At 35.3% G+C, this 20,883-nt stretch overlaps 1 protein-coding gene and 1 long non-coding RNA gene across 3 annotated transcripts; one reads left to right on the plus strand and one right to left on the minus strand.

Moving 5' to 3' along the window:
• Positions 1–14,091: 14,091 nt before the first annotated feature.
• On the minus strand, positions 14,092–16,890 carry LOC114916711 (uncharacterized). The gene is made up of 4 exons (XR_003805307.2): positions 15,469–16,890; positions 15,311–15,370; positions 15,176–15,228; positions 14,092–15,062 (listed from the first exon to the last, which is right to left on the minus strand). It is a non-coding gene; the product is annotated as an uncharacterized LOC114916711 (long non-coding RNA).
• A 140-nt stretch (positions 16,891–17,030) lies between these two features.
• Positions 17,031–20,368, plus strand: EMB2759 (embryo defective 2759). 2 transcript variants are annotated; one of them, XM_020375613.3, is made up of 5 exons: positions 17,031–17,176; positions 17,355–17,424; positions 18,043–18,176; positions 18,855–19,274; positions 19,645–20,368. In XM_020375613.3, the coding sequence occupies exons 2-5, from the start codon at positions 17,398–17,400 to the stop codon at positions 20,057–20,059; spliced, it is 996 nt and encodes a 331-aa protein (XP_020231202.1). In that variant the 5' UTR covers positions 17,031–17,176; positions 17,355–17,397; the 3' UTR covers positions 20,060–20,368. The 2 variants fall into 2 exon arrangements, with proteins under 2 accessions (XP_020231202.1, XP_082932765.1); XM_083076639.1 differs by lacking the exon at positions 17,355–17,424 and having other exon boundaries at positions 17,037–17,176.
• The last annotated feature ends 515 nt before the right edge of the window (positions 20,369–20,883 follow it).

The raw sequence follows: 20,883 nt of genomic DNA on the forward strand, positions 1-20,883 counted from the left end.
CTAAATGCTCGGAATTCCAGAACTTCGTCGGATCGACTCCCAGAGAGATTTCTAGGGCAGAACACTGCTCAAAAACCCCAGAATACTCAAGGAGGGAGTCAAAACTGTGTGTAAAAGTGTGGAATGACGTCCAAATGACGTCCTATTTATAGGGATGAGGCGCAGTACGGCCCCTGGGTTCAATACGGCCCGTATTGAGTTTTTGTACTTCAATACGGCCGTATTGAATTCAGTACGGCCGTATTGAAATACAGAAACTTCAATACGGCCGTATTGATTTCAGTACGGCCGTATTGTAGTACAAAATGTGCAGTACGGCCGTACTGAACTCCAAGGAGGCCGTATTGAGCTCCAAACCTCCCACTTTCTTATTTTTGGCTACTCTAAGATCTCTAAACCTACAGATAGTCATCCTATGGTCTTCTGGGAGTCCTTCTGGCTGACTTTCCTTTGATCTTTGAGAGTCTTCGAGTCTTATTTCCGATCCGGACAATTTTAGGGGTCTACAGAGGGAAACATTTATAGAACCGGTTAGGGAAGTCACTTGGCGCCAATGTGAAGGGTTCACATGTGGCGCCAAGATTTGAATTCAAAATTTGAAATTTGAATTCAAATCTCAACTCACATGTGTGTCACCGGTTCACATAGTAGCTAAGTGAGTTTAGGTTTGATTTAACTTGAATTTAGGGTTGCATTTGGGTCACACATGTTCAGCCAAGGTGGCGCCCATCCATGTGACTCCAAATGCAACTTAAATGCAAGCTAAATTAAACCTAGTTTAACCTAATTCTATTAAACATTTTTTCCTCCTAATTCCTAAACTAATGACCTAAATACAATGGTCCAAGAAATACAATGAATAGGAAAAATTATAAGAAAGAGAATGAGCCCAATATTGGGTATCAAAAGCCCAAAGCCCATGAAGCCCAATTACAAGCCCAAAATTCACAAACCCTAATCTATGGTCAAAATACAAGACCACAAACAAAGTAACTTCCTATTCTATGAATGTAAAATAAAACATGGTGTTTAATCAAGTCCAAGTGAGAAGCACCCTAGGCCCACCAAGTCCATTGGGCCCACTAAGCTCTGAAGCTGACAAGTCTTCAAGTAGTCTCCTGACCATAGCTTTAGTGGTTGGACCCTTGGTCCATGCTCTTCCATCAATAAGTGATAGATTACGTGGTGCAGTATAGGTGTGTGCAGTAGATAAATAAAGATTACGTGGTGCAGTATAGGTGTGTGCAATAGATAAATAAGTGAATATTGTAGATAAATAAGTGATGCAGTTAGATTACGTGGTGCAATATAGGTGTGTGAAGTAGATAAATAAGTGAATATTGTAGATAAATAAGTGTATAAATGGATAGATTACGTGGTGCAGTAAATGGATGGGGTGTGCGGTAGATAAATAAGTGAATATTGTAGATAAATAAGTGTGTAAATGAATAGGTGTGTGCAGTAGATAAATAAGTGAATATTGTAGATAAATAAGTGATAAATAAGTGGTAGATTACGTGGTGCCGTATAGGTGTGTGCAGTAGATAAATAAGTGTATAAATGGTTAGATTACGTGGTGCAGTATAGGTGTGTGAAGTAGATAAATAAGTGAATATTGTAGATAAATAAGTGTATAAATGGATAGATTACGTGGTGCAGTAAATGGATAGGGGTGTGCGGTAGATAAATAAATGAATATTGTAGATAAATAAGTGTAAGTGCTGGTAGATAAATAAGTGAATATTGTAGATAAATAAGTGATAAATAAGTGGTGGAGATTACGTGGTGCAGTATTGGTGTGTGCAGTAGATAAATAAGTGAATATTGTAGATAAATAAGTGTATAAATGGATAGATTACATGGTGCAATAAATGGATAGGTGTGTGTAGTAGATAAATAAGTGAATATTATAGATAAATAAGTATAAATGTTGGTAGATAAATAAGTGGTAGATATTACGTGGTGCAGTAAATGGATAAGTGTGTGCAGTAGATAAATAAGTGAATATTGTAGATAAATAAGTGTAAGTGCTGGAGCAGATTATGTGGTGGATATTACGTGGTGCAGTAATTATTATACAACCGATTACGCATGATATTATGTGGGCATGGATATTACGTGGTATAGATATTACATGGTGTCATCTATAAATAGTAATTATTGGACGAGAGCACCAATTACGCATGATATTACGTGGGCATGGATATTATGTGGTATAGATATTACATGGTGCCATCTATAAATAGTAATTATTGGACGAGAGCAAAACAAAACGTAAAAAAAAGAAAGAGTGAAAGTGATAATGTAACAATTTTACTTCTCTTAATGTAAGGGGAAGTAGAACTTTATCCTTTTTAAAATTTTATATGTTACTATATTTATTTAATTATTTTATATTTTGTGTGTATTTATTTAGTGAGGTATCCCTAACCTCATTTATTTGCTTAATCTATGATAATTTTTACTCATTAATTAATAAGGTGTTCATAATTTATATTGTTTAATTATTTTATAATGATTATTATTGTCATTTATTTGATTAGTACTCTTAATATATTTCATTTACGTAAACATTATTTTAATGATAAAAATTCAAATTTATTTAGCATAATTATTTTTATGATTAACTATAATATAGTTTTGTTAAAATATCTTTGACTTATCTTGTTGTTATTTCTTCATGCATTTATAAAGATAAAAAAAATTATCTTATGGCCATAAGGATGAAAGTTTGAATTAATTTGTAGTTGGAGATTTACCTTGGGGATTCAAATGGGTAAAACTTAAGGTGAAATAACCTTTAGTTAGTTGTTATTATAATGCTCATTTATCCTGACTAGTTACTACAAGTATAATTCAAATTTTTTTATATCAAGAAAAATTAATATATAATTATTAGTATTAAATATTTCTATGCATATTATGTCATTGTTAATATTTTTTGGATAATTATTTTCACTCCTTATGTTTCTTGTGTAATATATGTAATTAATTTATAAAAATAAATAAATAAATATAGATGGACGTTCCAACAATTTCAACTCCATTTCCTTCAGTAATCTCCGCAGTTTTCTCTGGCACAACGTGGAGTGTTGACGCTTTAGCCAACTCAGTTACCTTTAATGGAGTAGCAGTGTCTTCATTCACCTTTTCTCCAAATCAAGAAATTCCAACTGCGATAGAAACCATGTCAATCCTATTGTAAATTTATTTCAACCACCTATGTAAATTTTATAGTAGAATAGAAACTATGGTATGTAAATATGTACGTATTATAAATATTTTTAGAATAATATGTAATGTAAATATTAAAATCGTATGTGAGATATAAGAAGTTATAATTAAGTGAGCAGCTACGCATGTAGTGATAAATATTTTTAATTTGTTATTATGTATAATATTATTAATAATATACATGTGTTTTTAATCTATAAATATTTTTAGTTTGTTATTATGTATAATATTGGGATTAATAGCTAATACGACTAGCCGTTACAATAAAAGATGGCCTAACCAAGAAGGGGTGAATTGGTTACTTACAAATTTCTTGCGCAGGTTTCTTAGTTTTGAAAAATTTTTCTAAATCTTTCCAAATAAGTATATTATTTATAGTTGTATACATGATACTTAGTTTAGATTCAATGCAAGTTTAAATTTACTCATTTCTATATGCAATGTTTTATGCCTCACGACACATAACAACAAGCATAGAAACATAATTATAAGAATTTAAAGTCAAGTGTAGGTTGAGAGAAAAATGCACAACCAATTTATACTAGTTCAACCACATTCATTTGTGACTTACATGTAGTCTCCAATCAACCCGATTAAGATTTTTCATTAATCTTTAGTATAAGAAGTTTTACAATCACAATACTACACGCAATACACTTCTACACTATTAAAGAAGTCACTTTTTGCACCCCAAAAATCACTTACTTGTAGCACCCCATTACAAGATTTTCCTTTCTTAAGAAACCTACTTAAGAAAAACACAATAAAAAAGTTAAGGAATAAATTCACTTGATGTACAAAACATATCATAGTAGGTGAATCAACCAAAGTAGCCTATCCTTTCACTCCATGAATATGATGATCAATTTAATTCTTGAAATCTTTTTTGAGGTTACCACAAAGGTTGAAGAATCTCTTCTTGCAAAGAAAAACATTTCTCAGAGAGTTTTTCAAAAAAGATATTACAAAGATTCAAGTTTCTCTACTCCAACTGTAAAAAATGATATATATATATATATATATATATATATATATATATATATATATAAGTTTTTGACTGAAATAATCAATTATTGACATGAATAATCGATTATTATGTTATTAACAAATCTAAAAATCAACCAAGAATAGTTTAATCGATTATTTTGAGCAATACCAACTTCTGAAATAAATGATTATTTTGTTGAATAATCGATTATTATAACAATTGTTCCTCGGGTTACTAAAAAATAGAGCAAATAATCAATTATTACTTAAAATAATCGATTATTTTAAGTGAAAGCTTAATATCTTGATTTTTTTTTATATCATTTCTCTTTACAAATTAATTTTAAAACCTATTTTCTTCATCAATCATCATCTAGATAGAGATCTAAGGCTAAGTTACTTACCAAGTACAAAGAACACAAGCAACAAAACTTTAAACACACAAACAAGATACAACTTGCACTTTTTTCTTTCAAGAGGCTCAAAATACAAGTTGCACTCTTATCTTTTAAGAGGCTTATTTTCAATCATCAAAACCAACTAAGACAATGTCTCCATCTTGAGCTTGATCAACATTAACCATTAAGTTAAAAGTTTTGAACACATAAATCAAATTTGCAAATTTTTAAAATTTTTGAAAACTATTTGATACTTTGTTATATAAATTCAAAGCAACATATAAAATATTTTTTATGATCATTCGTTAATTTGAATTAATGAAATGGAGTATCAAATAGTTTTCAAATTTTGAAAAAATTTACAAACATGGTCTATAGATTAAGAATTTTTAATTTAACGGTTAGATCGTTAAAAATTTATGTAGAATATGAGTTATTTAGTAAAATAAGTCCAAGTAAACTTACTTTTAGTATAAGATATTCGCTACTTATATATATATATATATATATATATATATACACGAGGAGGGATTCACTTACTTTAGGAGTGAGTATTGATATAATTATTACGTACAATAATTTATGTTTTACATCAAATTTTAACGATTCAATCATTAATTTCAATGTCCTTATTGCTTAGATAAAGTCTGCAAAATTTTTAAAAAATTTGAAAATTATTTGATACTTCATTTTATTAATTCAAATCAGTATATAAAATATTTTTATGATTATTCTTCAATTTGAATTAATAAAACGAAGTATTAAATAATTTTCAAAAAATTTTAAAAATTTGCAAACTTAATTTATGCATTAAAAATTTTAAATTTAACATTTGGATCGTTAAAATTTGATGTAAAATATGAGTTATTTAACATAATAAGTTTAAATAAACTTACTCTTGAAACAAATGAATCTTATCTAACCCGCAAATTTAAACCGCCCCCGTCCCCGCCCCCGATACCCGCTGGGGTAAAATCTAGGTCCCCATTCCCGCCCCGGTGGGGTTCGGGTTTCCCCGCCCCGCCCCCGTCCCCACTTCTATTTTTTTTTCTTCCTTTTTTTTCTTTTAAATAAATATGAACAATTTTTTTTTTAAAAAAAAAAAGAAAAATAATATAAATTTTTACATATAAATATTTCTAATTTTGGTTTATATATATATAAAAATAATTTTTTAATTATATTATTAAGCGGGGCGGGGGCGGGTATGGGGGCAGGGGCGGGGTGGGTATTAACATCCTCGTCCCCGCCCCCGCCCCTGATTTTATCAATCGAGAAAAACCCGAACCTGAACCCGATAAACACGGGTTTTTCCCGTCCAAATCGGGACGGGTTCGGGCGGATTCCCACGAGGGCGGGTTAGATTGCCATGTCTATATATATATATATACATATACTTTTTAAAGACAAATTGACAAATATTAATTAATATTTTTATGAAATTATATTATTAATATTTTTCTTATAATCATATTATTAGTATGACATATTTATTAGTTTTTTTAGTTACATATCTCTATTGAATAATATGTTTTGTTACTTTTAATGAAGTGTTTTTTTTTTTACTATATGTTTTATTTAATAAATTTAAATTTGAACTTTATTTAAAAACAAATGATTTCACTAACATCAACTTAGACTTGTTTGTAGGCATTTATTAGTATACAAATATGTAATCAGTTTTCTTTTGTTTTTTCAGGGTTAAACAGTTTGCTTGGTTTTGATAAAAGGCTGGCATGGCTGTGCATGGTTTTGAATATGAACTTTTAATTAGACAATGAAGAAAGAGAGCATAATTGGGATCTCTTGTGGGGTTGATATTGATGGCACTGAGCACTCCATTGAACTCTTCAAGTGGTGACTTTACTTTGATTGTTCCACCTTTCGGTTCTTGTTTTTCTCAAACATATTCATCTACATTTAATGCAATATTGATGCCTCACATTGAATGAATCATCAACCCCAACCAAATTTGTAAAGCGACAAGAAACGCGTTTTGTACTTCCAATGAGACCCTTTATTAAAAATAAAATTCAAAATAATAAAATATTTTTTTATATATAGAGACTTGATTCATGCAATGTTTCAAAATAAATAATTAAAAATTAATTTGTATTCTTAGAGAGTGATTTTTATTGATAAAATATTACACAAAAAGGTATATGCATTCAAAGTATAAATACTTTTTACACCATTAGATCATAATAATTTTTACATTGTTATTTTGTTTGTTGAATTTTATGATAACTAACCAAAAAATTAAATTATTTTTTTACAGCAAAAATTAATTCTTAAAAGAAGAATAAAATAAATATAAATAGTATGTACTTTTTATTCATTCATTAAAGGAAAGTTGAATCAAAAGAGTATTTTGAAATTTACAAATCTGTTAAAGAGAAAAATCATGCTTCCCGTCAGAACTAAATTTCTAAAATTATGGAGAAAAATAAATAAAGTCATTGCTATAATTGTTTTATAATGACATTACTTTTATAAGCTTCATTTAGTATGAAAAGTTTATAAATAGTCTCCTCGATCAAATAAGAGATATGATGAAATGCATTTAATGTTTGCATTAAATGTGTCAAATGGTTACCTGTCACCACAAAGAAGACGATGAAGACAAACGAAACAAACTTGTGAGCTGAACTCAAAGTGTTGTAAAAACTTATTCGATATATACTATATAAGAAGTTTTTCAAAGCATAAAAAAGAATAGAGATGCGATATATACTTGTACATAAGCTTATTCTCTAATAATCCATTCTTTCTTGTAAACACTCGTTGCTTTGGAAATTGGTTTTTTAACGTCTAAGTGAGACGAACATAACATTTTTATTACCTTCATAATCATTATTATAAGGTTGAGCTTGGAGAGACTTGTTTGTAAAAGAATACTTGATTGTTAACTGTTCTTACTGGGAATCCGAGGTAGGGATGATCCGCTGGGTAAGATCGGTGAGCCTCCTTCGCTAGTACGCTTGATGTTCCAAGATGGGGGTGGTACCTGCAAAAGAGACTCTGATGCTAAAGTTAGTGTTTGTGGGAGTATGAGTCTCATATAAGTAATGCACGTACCTTTGTGTGGATTAGGATTTTGTTGGGCCTTGGGCCCGAGATCAGTTTATGACCTAATTGGATAACGAGCTGATGTCGCCTAGCGCATGTCCGAGGTCACTCCGCACTGTGATGCCGAGCTCGAGCTCGGCATAGTGGTACGGATAATACACTAGCCCCCCGAGCTCTGAAGACCGTAGGTCGAGGAGTTAAGACCGAGCTCGACAAGGGGTCGTGACTTTTCGCGTACGCCTATTTGTCAAGATGCCATGTGTCATAACCGTCACCTCGTTCCCATAACGCGTGGGCGGTGCGGTGACAAGATTGTATTTTTATTTGTTTGATGATGTGGCCTCTTTGGGCCGATGTGGTGTTCTGATGTCCATGTTTCATGGTCGGGCTGAGGAGCTTGGCAATAATGAGCTTACTGCTTGGTTAGGCTGGTAAACCTTTGACCGAGTCAGCAGATTGGTGAGGGACAAGTCGGCAACTCGGCTGGCCAGTACACTTGCCCCCCAAGCACCGAGTGATGTAAGAGCAAAGGGGCTTCTGAGGAGTTTCCAAATTTGTTGTTTGAAGGTTCAAATTCGACCTTGTTAAGTAGATGTGATCTCAAGGTTCGGACTCGACCTTGGTATATCAAGGTTCGAACTCGACTTTGGTTAAGAAAATGTGATCTCAAGGTTCGGACTCGACCTTGGCATATTAAGGTTTGAACTCGACCTTGGTTAAGAAAATGTGATCTCAAGGTTCGGACTCGACCTTGGCATATCAAGATTCGAACTCGACCTTGGTTAAGAAAATGTGATCTCAAGGTTCGGACTCGACCTCGGCATATCAAGGTTCAAACTCGACCTTGGTTAAGAAAATGTGATCTCAAGGTTCGGACTCGACCTTGGCATATCAAGGTTCGAACTCGACCTTGGTTAAGAAAATGTGATCTCAAGGTTCGAACTCGACCTTGGCATCAAGGTTCGGATTCGACCTTGGCAACGTAATTTGTATTTGAAGGTTCGAACCCGACTTTAACATCAAGGTTCGAACTCGACCTTGGCAAGTCGTCATGGTTAATGTGCCAATACCGAAAATGTATGGGAATGGAGTTGCTTTGTTGATTTATTTCTGAGGTGTGCCTCGTTAAAACCTTCCTTGGCCAAAAACCCTTTTCTTTAGTGGAAAAAAAGGCTGAGGAGGAAAAAAGAGTACATCACATGAATTTACAAGTTAAGAGAAATAAAATTTGAGGTGGGTGGAATTCCAAGTTCCAAATTTTCCTTTGAAGGGGTCTGTTCTTGCTTCTCCCCGTAATCGCCAAACAAGGTCGCCAACTTTAAATGTTCGTGGCCTGACTTTGGTCTTGCTTTCCTTGTGGTTTGTCGCGAATTGCCTTGCAGAACTCGGCATGCTCCTCCATCTGGATGTACCCAGCAGCGCGAGCTCGGAGCTCGTCCATGTCGGGAGGAGGTTGTCGGCAAAGGCTATCGATGAAAGGTCCTGGCTTCAACACCATGAGCATGGAGTGCAGTGCGACCTCGAGATTCAGATTTCGGATCTTTACCGAGATGGCGGCGAATCGTTCCATGAACATCCGGAGTGGCTCGTCGTCACTCTGTCTGAGACTGGCCAGGGCAGCTGATGTTATGTGATGAGGTCGGCTCGTCGCATATTGTGTTGTGAACCGTCTGACCAGGGTGTCGAAGCTGTCAATTGACTCGGCAGGTAGCTGGGTGTACCAGTTGAGCGCGACCCCTTTGAGCGAGGTCAGAAAAACCCTACACAGGATAGCATCTTCATTAGTGTAAAGATTTACCTGTGTGGTATACAGATCGATGTGTTCGTCCGGATCCGTGGTGCCATCGTAACGGTCAATGTGGAGAGGCTTCCACCCGAAAGGGAGAGGTGTTTCCATGATGCCGTCCACAAAAGGATGACGGCGGAAGGTCGCCTGATTTCCCGTGACGTGGGCAGGAGCGTTGCTTACGTCATGTGCCGACCTGTTGGTCGGTATGTGAGACCGATGTGTGGCAGGCCTGGGGGTTAGTGCCCTAGCCGCTGTTGGCGGTTGAGAAATCGAGTGCCCTTCCTCCTCATGCAGGTTGCTTTGTTGAGGGGGTTGATCAGAGGGACGCCGAGGGAGTTGGGCACGAATACGCTCCTTCTCGGCGCGTAGCGCCGCTAGGTCAGCCTCATTAGCGGTATGCATCGCGGCTAGGTCAGTTTTGTGCTTGGCACGCATACTTTGTAGATCTGCAACGTGTTGCTGCCGCATCTTCTCGACCTGCTCGATCAGTCGTCTCAATACTGCTTCGTTATCCATGTTAGTGGTGTGATCTAGGTCGTCTGTTGCATGTCTGCTATGGCTTCTGGTGAAAACCATAAGCGTGGCCGATAAGAGCTGTCTTGATCGGCCCCACGGTGGGCGCCAAATGTTCTTACCGGGAATCCGAGGTAGGGATGATCCGCTGGGTAAGATCGGTGAGCCTCCTTCGCTGGTACGCTTGATGTTCCAAGATGGGGGTGGTACCTGCAAAAGAGACTCCGATGCTAAAGTTAGTGTTTGTGAGAGTATGTGTCTCGTATAAGTAATGCACGTACCTTTTTGTGGATTAGGGTTTTGTTGGGCCTTGGGCCCGAGATCAGTTTATGACCTAATTGGATAGCGAGCCGATGTCGCCTAGCGCGTGTCTGAGGTCACTCCGCGCTGTGATGCCGAGCTCGAGCTCGGCATAACGGTACGGATAGTACATTAACTATGAAAATACTTGTTAAAAGAATACTTAGGTAAATTATTTAGAGAGACAAGTCAAAGAATACCTAGGGTTTAGTCAGGAGTAGTTTGATAAAAGAATACTTGTATCTTTGTTTAAAGATAGTGAAACTCAATTTTGTAACGACCCGCCATGGCCGTCACACTACGGAACAACACTACACACTACAGGAATATATATATACTAAAATAGTATATAAAATATTTACAACACAAGTTGCTAATTAAGCAACCAATAGCAACCAACTATATACAACATAATATTCTACTATAAGGTAGCCAACAAAAAAAAATCCAATCCAACTCTAGGCACCTCCTGTGGCCTCTAGCAGCTATCTCCCAGCTTATCCTTGCCCTGCTCCCATACAACGTATGATCATCGCAGTCCAAACCACATGGAAACATGCAAGGGTAAGCTAGAGACAATAAGCAACTCATAATAATTAATTATGCAACAAAACAACTATATAATCATCTTGACGTCCAACATAGAAGACAACAACATGTATACTATACATCTTAATATCATTTCAACTTGATTCAACATATCACCACTGTATCAATACTTTAACGCAACTACTGTACAAACCATTGGAATAGTTACCATATTCATCATAATAACAACCAACACATGTATTGCACACCTCTCAACAACACATGTTTAAAAACAACTTACAACACAGGTAATCTAGCAACGCTAGCATCATCATCAACTTGTATACAAATAAGCAACTTACAACATAACAACACTATCATCATCCTCAACAGGGTCAACATACAACACAATCACAACTTAACAACACAACAGAACATATACAACTCATATCAACATCAATTAAACACATCAACAGCTTATGTGTCGTCACACATTTCAACTCGGAGATTTCCTACAACATGGGTGAGCAATTTAAGTGGCTAGGTCTTACCGAACCGACAACAAAGAACCTTTTTGGGCTTGTTGGGTAAACAACAAATTTAGATGCCAATCCACAGCATGATAACGATTTCTCAGACTTTGCTACTTAAACAAGGAAGTATAGTACTATGTCAGGATAGAACAGCTGGGTTTAGGCCTACCACGACATTTGCCAGCTCAACTAAGCCATCTATGGGATTAGCCTACCGACTATCATCCAAATACTACAACCCTCCGATACTCGGTTAGGAATTAAGTTCCTGACTTCGTACTTTACTCAAATTGACCGCTTGTAATCGGTATAACTCGACCTGACCCCTATACTGTGGTCGTTTTGTACACGTATGAACTAAGTCCTATAGGAGAACAACACAACGTCCACTCCAAGGGGCAACTTCCCAAGGAGGGTTTTTAACAAATTAGGTTCTCTTAGTACCACAGCATTCTCAATCCACACAATGAGATGAGCAACTTTGAAAACATCTCCCCTAGTCCTAGTGATCAACAACTCATCATCACAGCTTAATTAGCTTACAACTCAACAGCATAGCTCAGCTCAACAACTTAAACAGCATGATCAACTCAATAGCACAACTCAGCTTAACAACTTAAACAACATGATCAACTCAAAAGCTTAACGGCTCAACTCATAATCTACAACTCAATCATCATAATATAATATCTTTCAATACATAGTACAACATACAACTTTTCTCTAACAACTTAGCAACACAATCTACTAATAACATCTATATAAATCTCAACACATCTACACACTTCACATCATGCTTCTCACAACACAATATTATCATCATGCACTTCACAACTTTCAACTAGATCATCTCATCATATATCACAACGTATAAATGGTCCAAACATAACATATATTCAACACATTTCTATTTAACACAACAACTCATTTAGCACCTATACACAACTACACAGCTCCACAACTCAACTACAACATGTATCTCATTTACATCCTATCTTCATCACAAAAGCATCACCAAACAGCATCATTAATCAATATTATCAACACACAACATTTTCATCACATAACATAACTTATTCTACATGTTTACAACCCATCTATCATGCCAAATTACCCACCCAAACAACACCAATCAACCTAAGCACCTAAAATAACTTTCAACTTAACCAATTCACTCCTTGTGAAATGGCAACCTTCACATAAAATAGCGTATCAGGAGTTATACTACTCCTATCATGCTCATTCTTATCTCATATTAAATATAAGAAGATTTCCTACAACTCTCATGAAAACACCAAGTCCTACTTCCTTCATCTACCTTGTTAAAAATTCTAAAAACCGCAACAGCTATAACCAATGCTGGCAGCTTGACCTCTTTTCACTAAAATAGCCATATCTTGAGTTCTAGAACTCCTTTTTGTGTGATTCTAGAGCCATTAGAAAGCTAACATCCAAGGCTACAACTTCCATGAAGACCTCAAGACCAAATTCGGTCATATAGCCCCAGCGCTGCAGCGCTCAATCCAGCGCTTTAGCTCTAACTCTCTGCCAATCCATTTCCTTTTCACGGCCATGGCTGCAAGTTTCTGCAATTCTAATTTTTTTTTCACAGCTATGGCTGCAAAACCACAGCCATGGATGCAAAACACAACCATGGCTGCAAGTCTCTGCCCTCACATTTTTCCCCTCTCACGGCTATGGTTGTGAATCCACAGCTATAGCTGTGGGTTTCTGCAAGTGCATTTTTCCTCCACGGCTATAGCTGTGAATCCACGGCTATAGCTGTGAATCCACGGCTATAGCTGTGGGTTTCGGAACTTCCAAAACTCCATGGATTTCACCTTCGTTTTCACTTAAATCCTCCATGAACTTGCAATCCAAGGAGACTCAAACCATGCTACAACTCAAATGCACCACTTCCAACCACATGGAACCCAAAAACATCAAGAATCACAACATGCATGCACCAAGATTCAAGAGATCATCAAGAACAACCACAAGGTTTCAGTTTTACCACATGCAACCAACCTAGCTCAATTAATAAGCTCCCAAATCACATCCTATATGAAGATCCAACTACATGCAAGCCAAAATGTATGACAAATTCGAGTTCTAGCTTCCCTTACCTCAAATCGAAAAGAGAATCTGAGCTTTGAGTTTACAGGGAAGAAGAAGAAGAGGAAGAATAGAGACAAGGTTGTGGCTTTGAGCTTCCTTGCTCTTCAATCTTCAGCAACCTTCAAGAAAATCAATGGAGGAGATTTTCAAAAGAAAGAGTGAAGGAGGAAGAAAGAATAGAAAGGAAGGAAAATGAGTAGGAGAGGATTCATGGTTCTCACAAATTTAGTTGGATTGAGAACTAGACGTAGTTTTCGTGACTAAGGCGAACCAGTACAAAAATACTAAATGTTTCATTTGACTTTTTTGCTTCATGTAAATGTTGTTTCTAGCCCATCTATATATCTATATTTATCTATTTATCTATATATATATATATATATATATATATATAAAGATAACCGATAGGTCCCTTAAATTTATTTTTGTGATATCTAGTCCCTAAATTTTAATTTCACTGTGTAAGTTAGTTTTTTGTTATATCAAATTACTAATTTTGTTTGTTTCTTGAACAGACAATAGTTAAGTACCATATTCACGCTTATTCTCTCTATAGTTGACGGTTCTTTCACCTATAATTGAAAAAAAATAATTCAAATTTATAATTTTTTATTAAATGTGTATTTTGTTTTATTAAAAGTTTTAAATTTAAATTTAAAAGTTTAAAAAAATATCTTTTAAAAAATTAGGATTGATTGATTTTCCCCAATTTTGGACTAGTTCCACATGCTCTGGAGTGATTTTCACCATTTTTGAGATGCTCCGATTTTTGTTAATTATTGGACTTGTTAGTTTGATCTGATTTTCAAAACAATGGAAGAAATTATTAGATGGTCTCAACCACGTGATTTCTAACTAATGTGAAGATATATAATAAGTGTAATTAATATTTTCTCATAAATTAATAAAACTTAAATTTATATTACACAAAGATTTGTTAAGACCATAGACACGGTAAGGATTACGTAATAACTTATCCGTAGTCTTCTATTTGAAAACTAATTCTGAACTCTTCACTGTTAGCACAAGGTAGTCCCTACAGACACACCGAGCCCATTTTCCGTAAAATTTGGGCTTGGCCAAGCCCACAACATATTAAGACCTTTTTTGCTTGGTAGGTTAAGGTGAGGTTACTCACTACAAGTTGCAATGCTTACAAATGACTAGAGAATAAGATGAAAATTGTCACGCACATTTATGTAGCTGAACTATGATATGGACAAGGTTGATTTGCCAACAATTTTGGACCATTTTTCTTTAGGCCGGTGATAAACACACCTCCATTTTTATATAAATACACCTCTTTTTTTTTTTAAATATATAAAATTTCTAAATTACCCTTATTTGCACCTTTTTTTTTTTTTTTTCCATGCACCTCTCTTCTTCTTCTTCCTCCGCACGCACACCTCTCTTTTTCTTTTCTTTCTCCTCCGCACACCTCTCTTCTTCTTCCTCCTCCGCACGCACACCTCTCTTTATAAGTTGTATCATTGACGTTGTTATATGCGTGAGGTTTACAAAATTATGCATACCTTTGAGATCTACTTTGGTACCAGCTAAAGCAGAAACAACATACAACCTGTTTTTCTTGTCCTATTTAAATTAAAAAAAAGTGTAGCAATCAGAGCACAAAACGCATAACAATTTAAAACCAAAAAAGGATAAAGAATATATAGATTTCAAATTTCAGTTAAATTATAGCATACCTTGAGAAACAAGTTCTTGCTCAGCCCACCCCCAAGTGTACAACATATTGAGCCTGAAAAGTGAAAACGGATACTGAATCAGAAATATGAAAATAAAATGAACAAGACATGGCAGATAGTATTAAAGGATTTTACCTGAGAGTCAACGGTCAGAACAACTGGATGCTCATACTGGGAAAATGGAATCTGAAGCTCCTGTGAAGAAAAGAGAAAAAAACGCAACAGTTAGTGAGGGGCAATGAGGGAAGCGAAGGTGCACAAAACAGAAATGTTGGAAGCTCGTTTTGTAAAACCTTCAAGCGCGCCAGAGGTTGTTCCTTTGAGAAACCCATGATGACTACGAGCGGCGAAATGAATGGTGATGGAGTCGAAGCGATTGCAATTCGTAGTGCAAAACAAACTACTGCGTTCCAATTCCAAACCCGAAAACAGTGTGTAATAATAATATGGGTTATGGGTTATGGGTCAGTCACTCAATGTCCACACCTCCAAACCCGTAAATCGTAATAACATTTAGGCAGATGATAAAGACACCAATGGTTTATGCTGGACGATGGGGAATCCATGGGATCAGTCTCTCCGGAAGAGAGATGCCCGTGAAGAGAGGTGTGCGTGCGGAGGAGGAAGAAGAAGAGAGGTGTAAAAGAAGAATAGAGGTGTGCGGAGGAGAAAGAAGAAGAGAGGTGCACGGAGGAAAAATAAAGAAAAAGAAGTGCAAATAAGGGTAATTTAGAGATTTCATATATTTAAAAAAAAAAAGAGGTGTATTTATATAAAAATGGAGGTGTATTTATCACCAGCCTTTTCTTTATCCTGTGCTCCATGAATTTGTTAGTGAATATTTTTTCTAGTAGAGGTGTTTCTTGGGCCTTTGGCCCAAAAACAAAATTTAGATTTGTACTAAAAATAATAATTTTTTTTCGTGACAGGCCAAACACTTTCAATAAGATGTATAATTATTTGTATAATAAAACGGATTGGTATATAAATTGTTTTAATCTGGATTATATTTACCGTTGATAAATTGTCACACTGTTGTCAACGTAATCCTTCTTATAATATAGAATAGATAAAAAAGGTTAAAATCCTTATTTAATTTAATCTTATTTTAATTTTTGGTTTTAATTTGATCTTCAATAAAATAATTTAAATTATTGTAATTTGGGACTTTCGTCTAAATGATTTAAACGGAATTAATTGTTAGCCACGTGGATGTCAGGTGGATGCACGTAGATGCATAGGTGGACGCCAAATTTCATGAATACACCTGGAACCAGAATGACCCGTTCTGAAACCAAAACAGTCTGTTTTGCATGCACAAGTTATGTGTTAATTTTACAATTAGAACGGGCCGTTCTGGTGTTAGAACGGACCATTCTGAATTCAGAACGGCCCGTTCCATATGCCAAATTTATACACCAATAATGTAACCAGAACGGGACGTTCTGGTTTCAGAATGGGCCGTTCTGGTTTCAGAATGGGCCGTTCTGGTTCCAGGTGTATTCGAGAAATTTGGCATCCATACCTGACATTCACGTGATCAACAGTTAACTCCGTTTAAATTATTTGAACAGAAATACTAAATTACAATAATTTAAATTATTGAGGATCAAATTAAAACTAAAAATTAAAATAGAATTAAATTAAAATAAAAAAATATTATAAAGGACTAAATAAAGATTTTAAAAAAAAAAATCAAACACTAAAACTTTTAGATTATGAAATAAAAATAATTTTCATAAGAAGGTTAAATCTAACCGACTCTTTATTTGTGTCTTAATAAAAGAAAGAAATTATTTTTCCATAAATAGATTGGTATTTATTTATTGTTGTATAAAGAAAAAAGAAAAGCTGAAGAATTGGGGGAAGAAGGGATAGAGGAGGTGGCACTGTGATATCATACCATATCATATATTCTTTCTTTGTTCATTGGGTTAGGGTTCTCTTCTACACTTTCAATTCTCAATCCCTTTTCTCACCCACTCTGCGTTCTTCCATACGGTACCTTCCTTTCTCTCGCTTTATCCACAAGTTCTCATCTTTTCCTTCTTTCTAAGTCAATGGCGTAAATTCAATTCCCAATTTTCAAAAGCCAAAACTTTTATAATTTTCTGTAATTTGGCTTCTATTTATTAGTTTAATGTTATATTTATCTATCTTTAACTCCATTATTCAATAGGTTCTGTTTATTGAGCGGTTTGGATAAAGAATAAAATCATTAAATGGCCTTCGTAGCACATCAACCGCAGGTACTTGGATTATGAATTTGTTTGTTTGCTCACAAGTTGTGTTTACAATTTACTTCCAATTTTGGAATATCAAGTTTTATGCTTGTTGTTTGTCGAATTAGTGGCTTTAGTTATGGCAAAATGTCAAATGGTGTGATTTTTTATCGTCAACGTTTAGTGTCCTTGTCGAATATGTGCTTTTTTGTTGCAGAAAGATGCTCTCAAATTTTAGTTTTGGCTTTTGCAGAATTCAATTTTTGTACTGGTATTGTATTAGACTATTAGTACCATGCGGTGATGTTTTATGGTGGTAATGATTCAACTGTTGTATTTGTACAAAGTTTAATAATTGGAGCATCAAAGTTTCACCCTTTAGTTTTGAAATATCCTGGGGGTGGCAAGATCAATATTTTACTGAAAGTTGAGAGTTGAGACTATATACATAATACATCTCTCTCTTATTTGCAAAGTCTTGCCTCATCTGAAGTATAATTATTATTGGCTATTTTACTAAGCGTTTTGTATTTGTCATGGGATATTGTTTTTGTTGTGACTTGTGACAAATTTCCATGTTTAGATTTTGAATGGTTGGGTATACGATTTATTAACTTTGTAGATGACTTGCTTTCTTTTCTGCAGGGTTTGTATGTGACATCTTCCTCAAGGCATTTTCCATGGAGCAAAAAGCTGAAGTTGAAGCAGTGTTTAACAAAGCATCACATGATTGGAAGAACTGACTGGCAGTGTGCAGTAAAGCGGAATATTTGTTTAAGGTGGAGTATGTGTATTCTGGTGATGGAAAGTAAATATGGTTTTCATTGTCTGGGTTACTTTTGGAGGGTGTCTTTCAGTAAGAGGTGGCCCTATGATAAAGAATTAGCATAATCAAATTCCAATGCTACTCTAAGGGAGCTTCTTTTAAATAAGATTTAAAAAAAAATTACAAGTCTTGGTGAACCAATTATATTTACATTACTCTTAAGTAATTTTGTCATCTTCAAATAGTTTTCTTCTGCTTGCTTGTAGAATCAGAGGTTTATATTATGCAATGAAAATGATTTATGGAAGGAGAAAAAACAATTTGTGCTTGTCAATGTTACACCAAATGTTTGATGCATTGCTCATGTGTCTTCTCTTTCTGTTTCTATACCAATATTAAAATTTGTACTTGTTGATTTCAATGTAGAGTAATGATAAACGTACATCATTTTTTGTGTCTATCTCTTTGTCACATTATTTATTACATTTTTAACGTCTCTCTATTTTCTCTCCTCTCTCTTGGTTGTACAAGTACCATTTTTCTTCTATATAAATTCATTTTTAGGATTTCAATATTTCAGTTATTTTTTAAGTTGCATACCCTTGTGATTGTTGCACATGTAGCAACGTGCACAAACTAAATATGGATGACCTTGTAGTTTTGCTTCTCTTAAAGGTTTTATTGTTTCCAGTGTGGGGCCTCCTTGCTTTTGTGTATCCAAGGTCAAACCTTTGAGGATTTCAGGCTTCAAAGGCAGCCCCCAAAATGATGATTCAAGAATCAGGGCTAATCGGTTGAAGGCACCCAAGACTTCTGTTAGACTAGGAGAGAGTGGGGAAGCTCACAACGTTCCACTCTCTTATGCATCTGAATCAAATGATAGCCTTGCAACATCATCTACTTTTCATAAACTTTTCAATAAATGGCTGACAATGTTGCGCACACAACCATCAAGCCAAGATGTGGATCAAGTTTTTGAAGAACCTGCATCGGGGATTTTACCAAAAACCCTACAAGGGACTCAAATTAAGGAAAGAGGTGAGCTTTTGAAGGTGGCATGGTCCCATTTTCTGGCCCTGGATGCAACAATAAAGGTTCCTTTGTTGATATTGTAAGTACAATAGTTTTTTCCTCTCTGCATGTTATGCAATCTTTGCAAAAGGAGGGTGTGTTCGTATTTTGTATTGTATCATATGCATGTTTTGTTATTGTTGTCTTCAAGCAAATTTGTGGTATGCTTGTCATGTATTTAATTTCATCATGCGTCAACTTGGATGTCTTGATTGAAGCAAACTTTAGGTTGGAATTTTTGGTGAAAGTGAATTAACCTGAGTGTATGACATGCTTACTGCATGGTCAATATAGTATGCAACTAGGTTCTGCATCATTCTTCAATTTTCTTCCCTTTTAAACAATGTTAACAGCATTTGATGGCACAACAATTCTTTTATATGTCTTCTAACTTAATCTTTTATCTGCAGTGTTCCTTTCTACCTGGCTGTTAATGTAAAATATGGTGCTGAAGTTTCCAAGGAGTTAACTCCTTTATGGGTTTTGGGGCCACTCATTGTGGCTATCCAAGTCATGATAATCCGTTGGCTGTGTGCACTCTATGTCTTCAGCTTCAAACAGACTGTCAAATTACTTAAAAATTCTCCCTCTTACTGCATTTTGGCCTACAGTTACGTTTTTCGTGGCAAGCTCAAAGAGGATATCTCAACGTATGTTTTGCAGCCTATATTGAGCGTAAAAAATAGAGACTATAAACAGCTAACGAGAAGAAAGTTGAAGCAATTGCAGGAATGGATAGTGGAGTTGTATCTTGATTACGTGGAATCAATATGGCCCTATTATTGTCGAACAATCAGATTTTTGAAGAGGGCTAATCTTATTTAGGTTTGAAAATGAAAAATATTCTTAGGGGTAAGTCTCCAGAAAGGCTAAAGAGGGATGAAGGAGAGTATACTCCGTAGCGTTGAAATTTTTAAATGAGATATGGCCAATCCCATTTTCTGCTGGGGTTTTGGTGTTTTGAGCATGTTAATGGTCATGAGGAAGTTAAGTTCCCAATTCATGTTTTATTGAAAATGTTACCTTATTCTTAGATTAGTATTAGGTTGTAATCGTTTTTTTTTTGCTGTTGAATCGCTGCTTGTGAAATTGATTCTATTCTGCAATTGATCATCTGGCAGAGTTTGCCCCAAAGTCTCTCTCTATCCTTTTGTATTATTTAACATTATGTTGTTTAAATTAGGAAACTATTGGTGCGTAAACCTCGTTCCGGTTGAATTGGCGAATAATAAGGCTAGGCCTAGCGAGTTTCTTTACATTTTCAACCACCAGAGTAGCCGATGTGGAGCTTCTTTGTCCCACCTGTCAGCCAGGAACCGGAGGATATATTGCTTTTTGGTTTGTATACAACATAATGAGGGAAGAAAACAGAGATGTGCACCTCTCGTTTAACGGTAGAGAGGGAATTTAAGCTTTCTTTGCCACGTGGAATCACTTGAGAGTCATATGCGTGTTTGGTTGAAAATTCACTTGTTTTACAATAGAATCATGGCGAATGGCACATAGACGCAGAAGTTACTGAGAGTAGCTTTGGGACTTGGGAGACAGACGTGGATCATTTCCCCCTCAACGCAAGCCCAAACATACTGTATGAATAATATGATGGTTGGATCTGCTGCCTGCTCCCTGCTACCATGTATGAACTGAAT

Source organism: Cajanus cajan, chromosome 6 (assembly GCF_000230855.2).
Source record: "Cajanus cajan strain Asha chromosome 6, NIPB_CcT2T_4, whole genome shotgun sequence".
Lineage (NCBI taxonomy): Eukaryota > Viridiplantae > Streptophyta > Magnoliopsida > Fabales > Fabaceae > Cajanus > Cajanus cajan.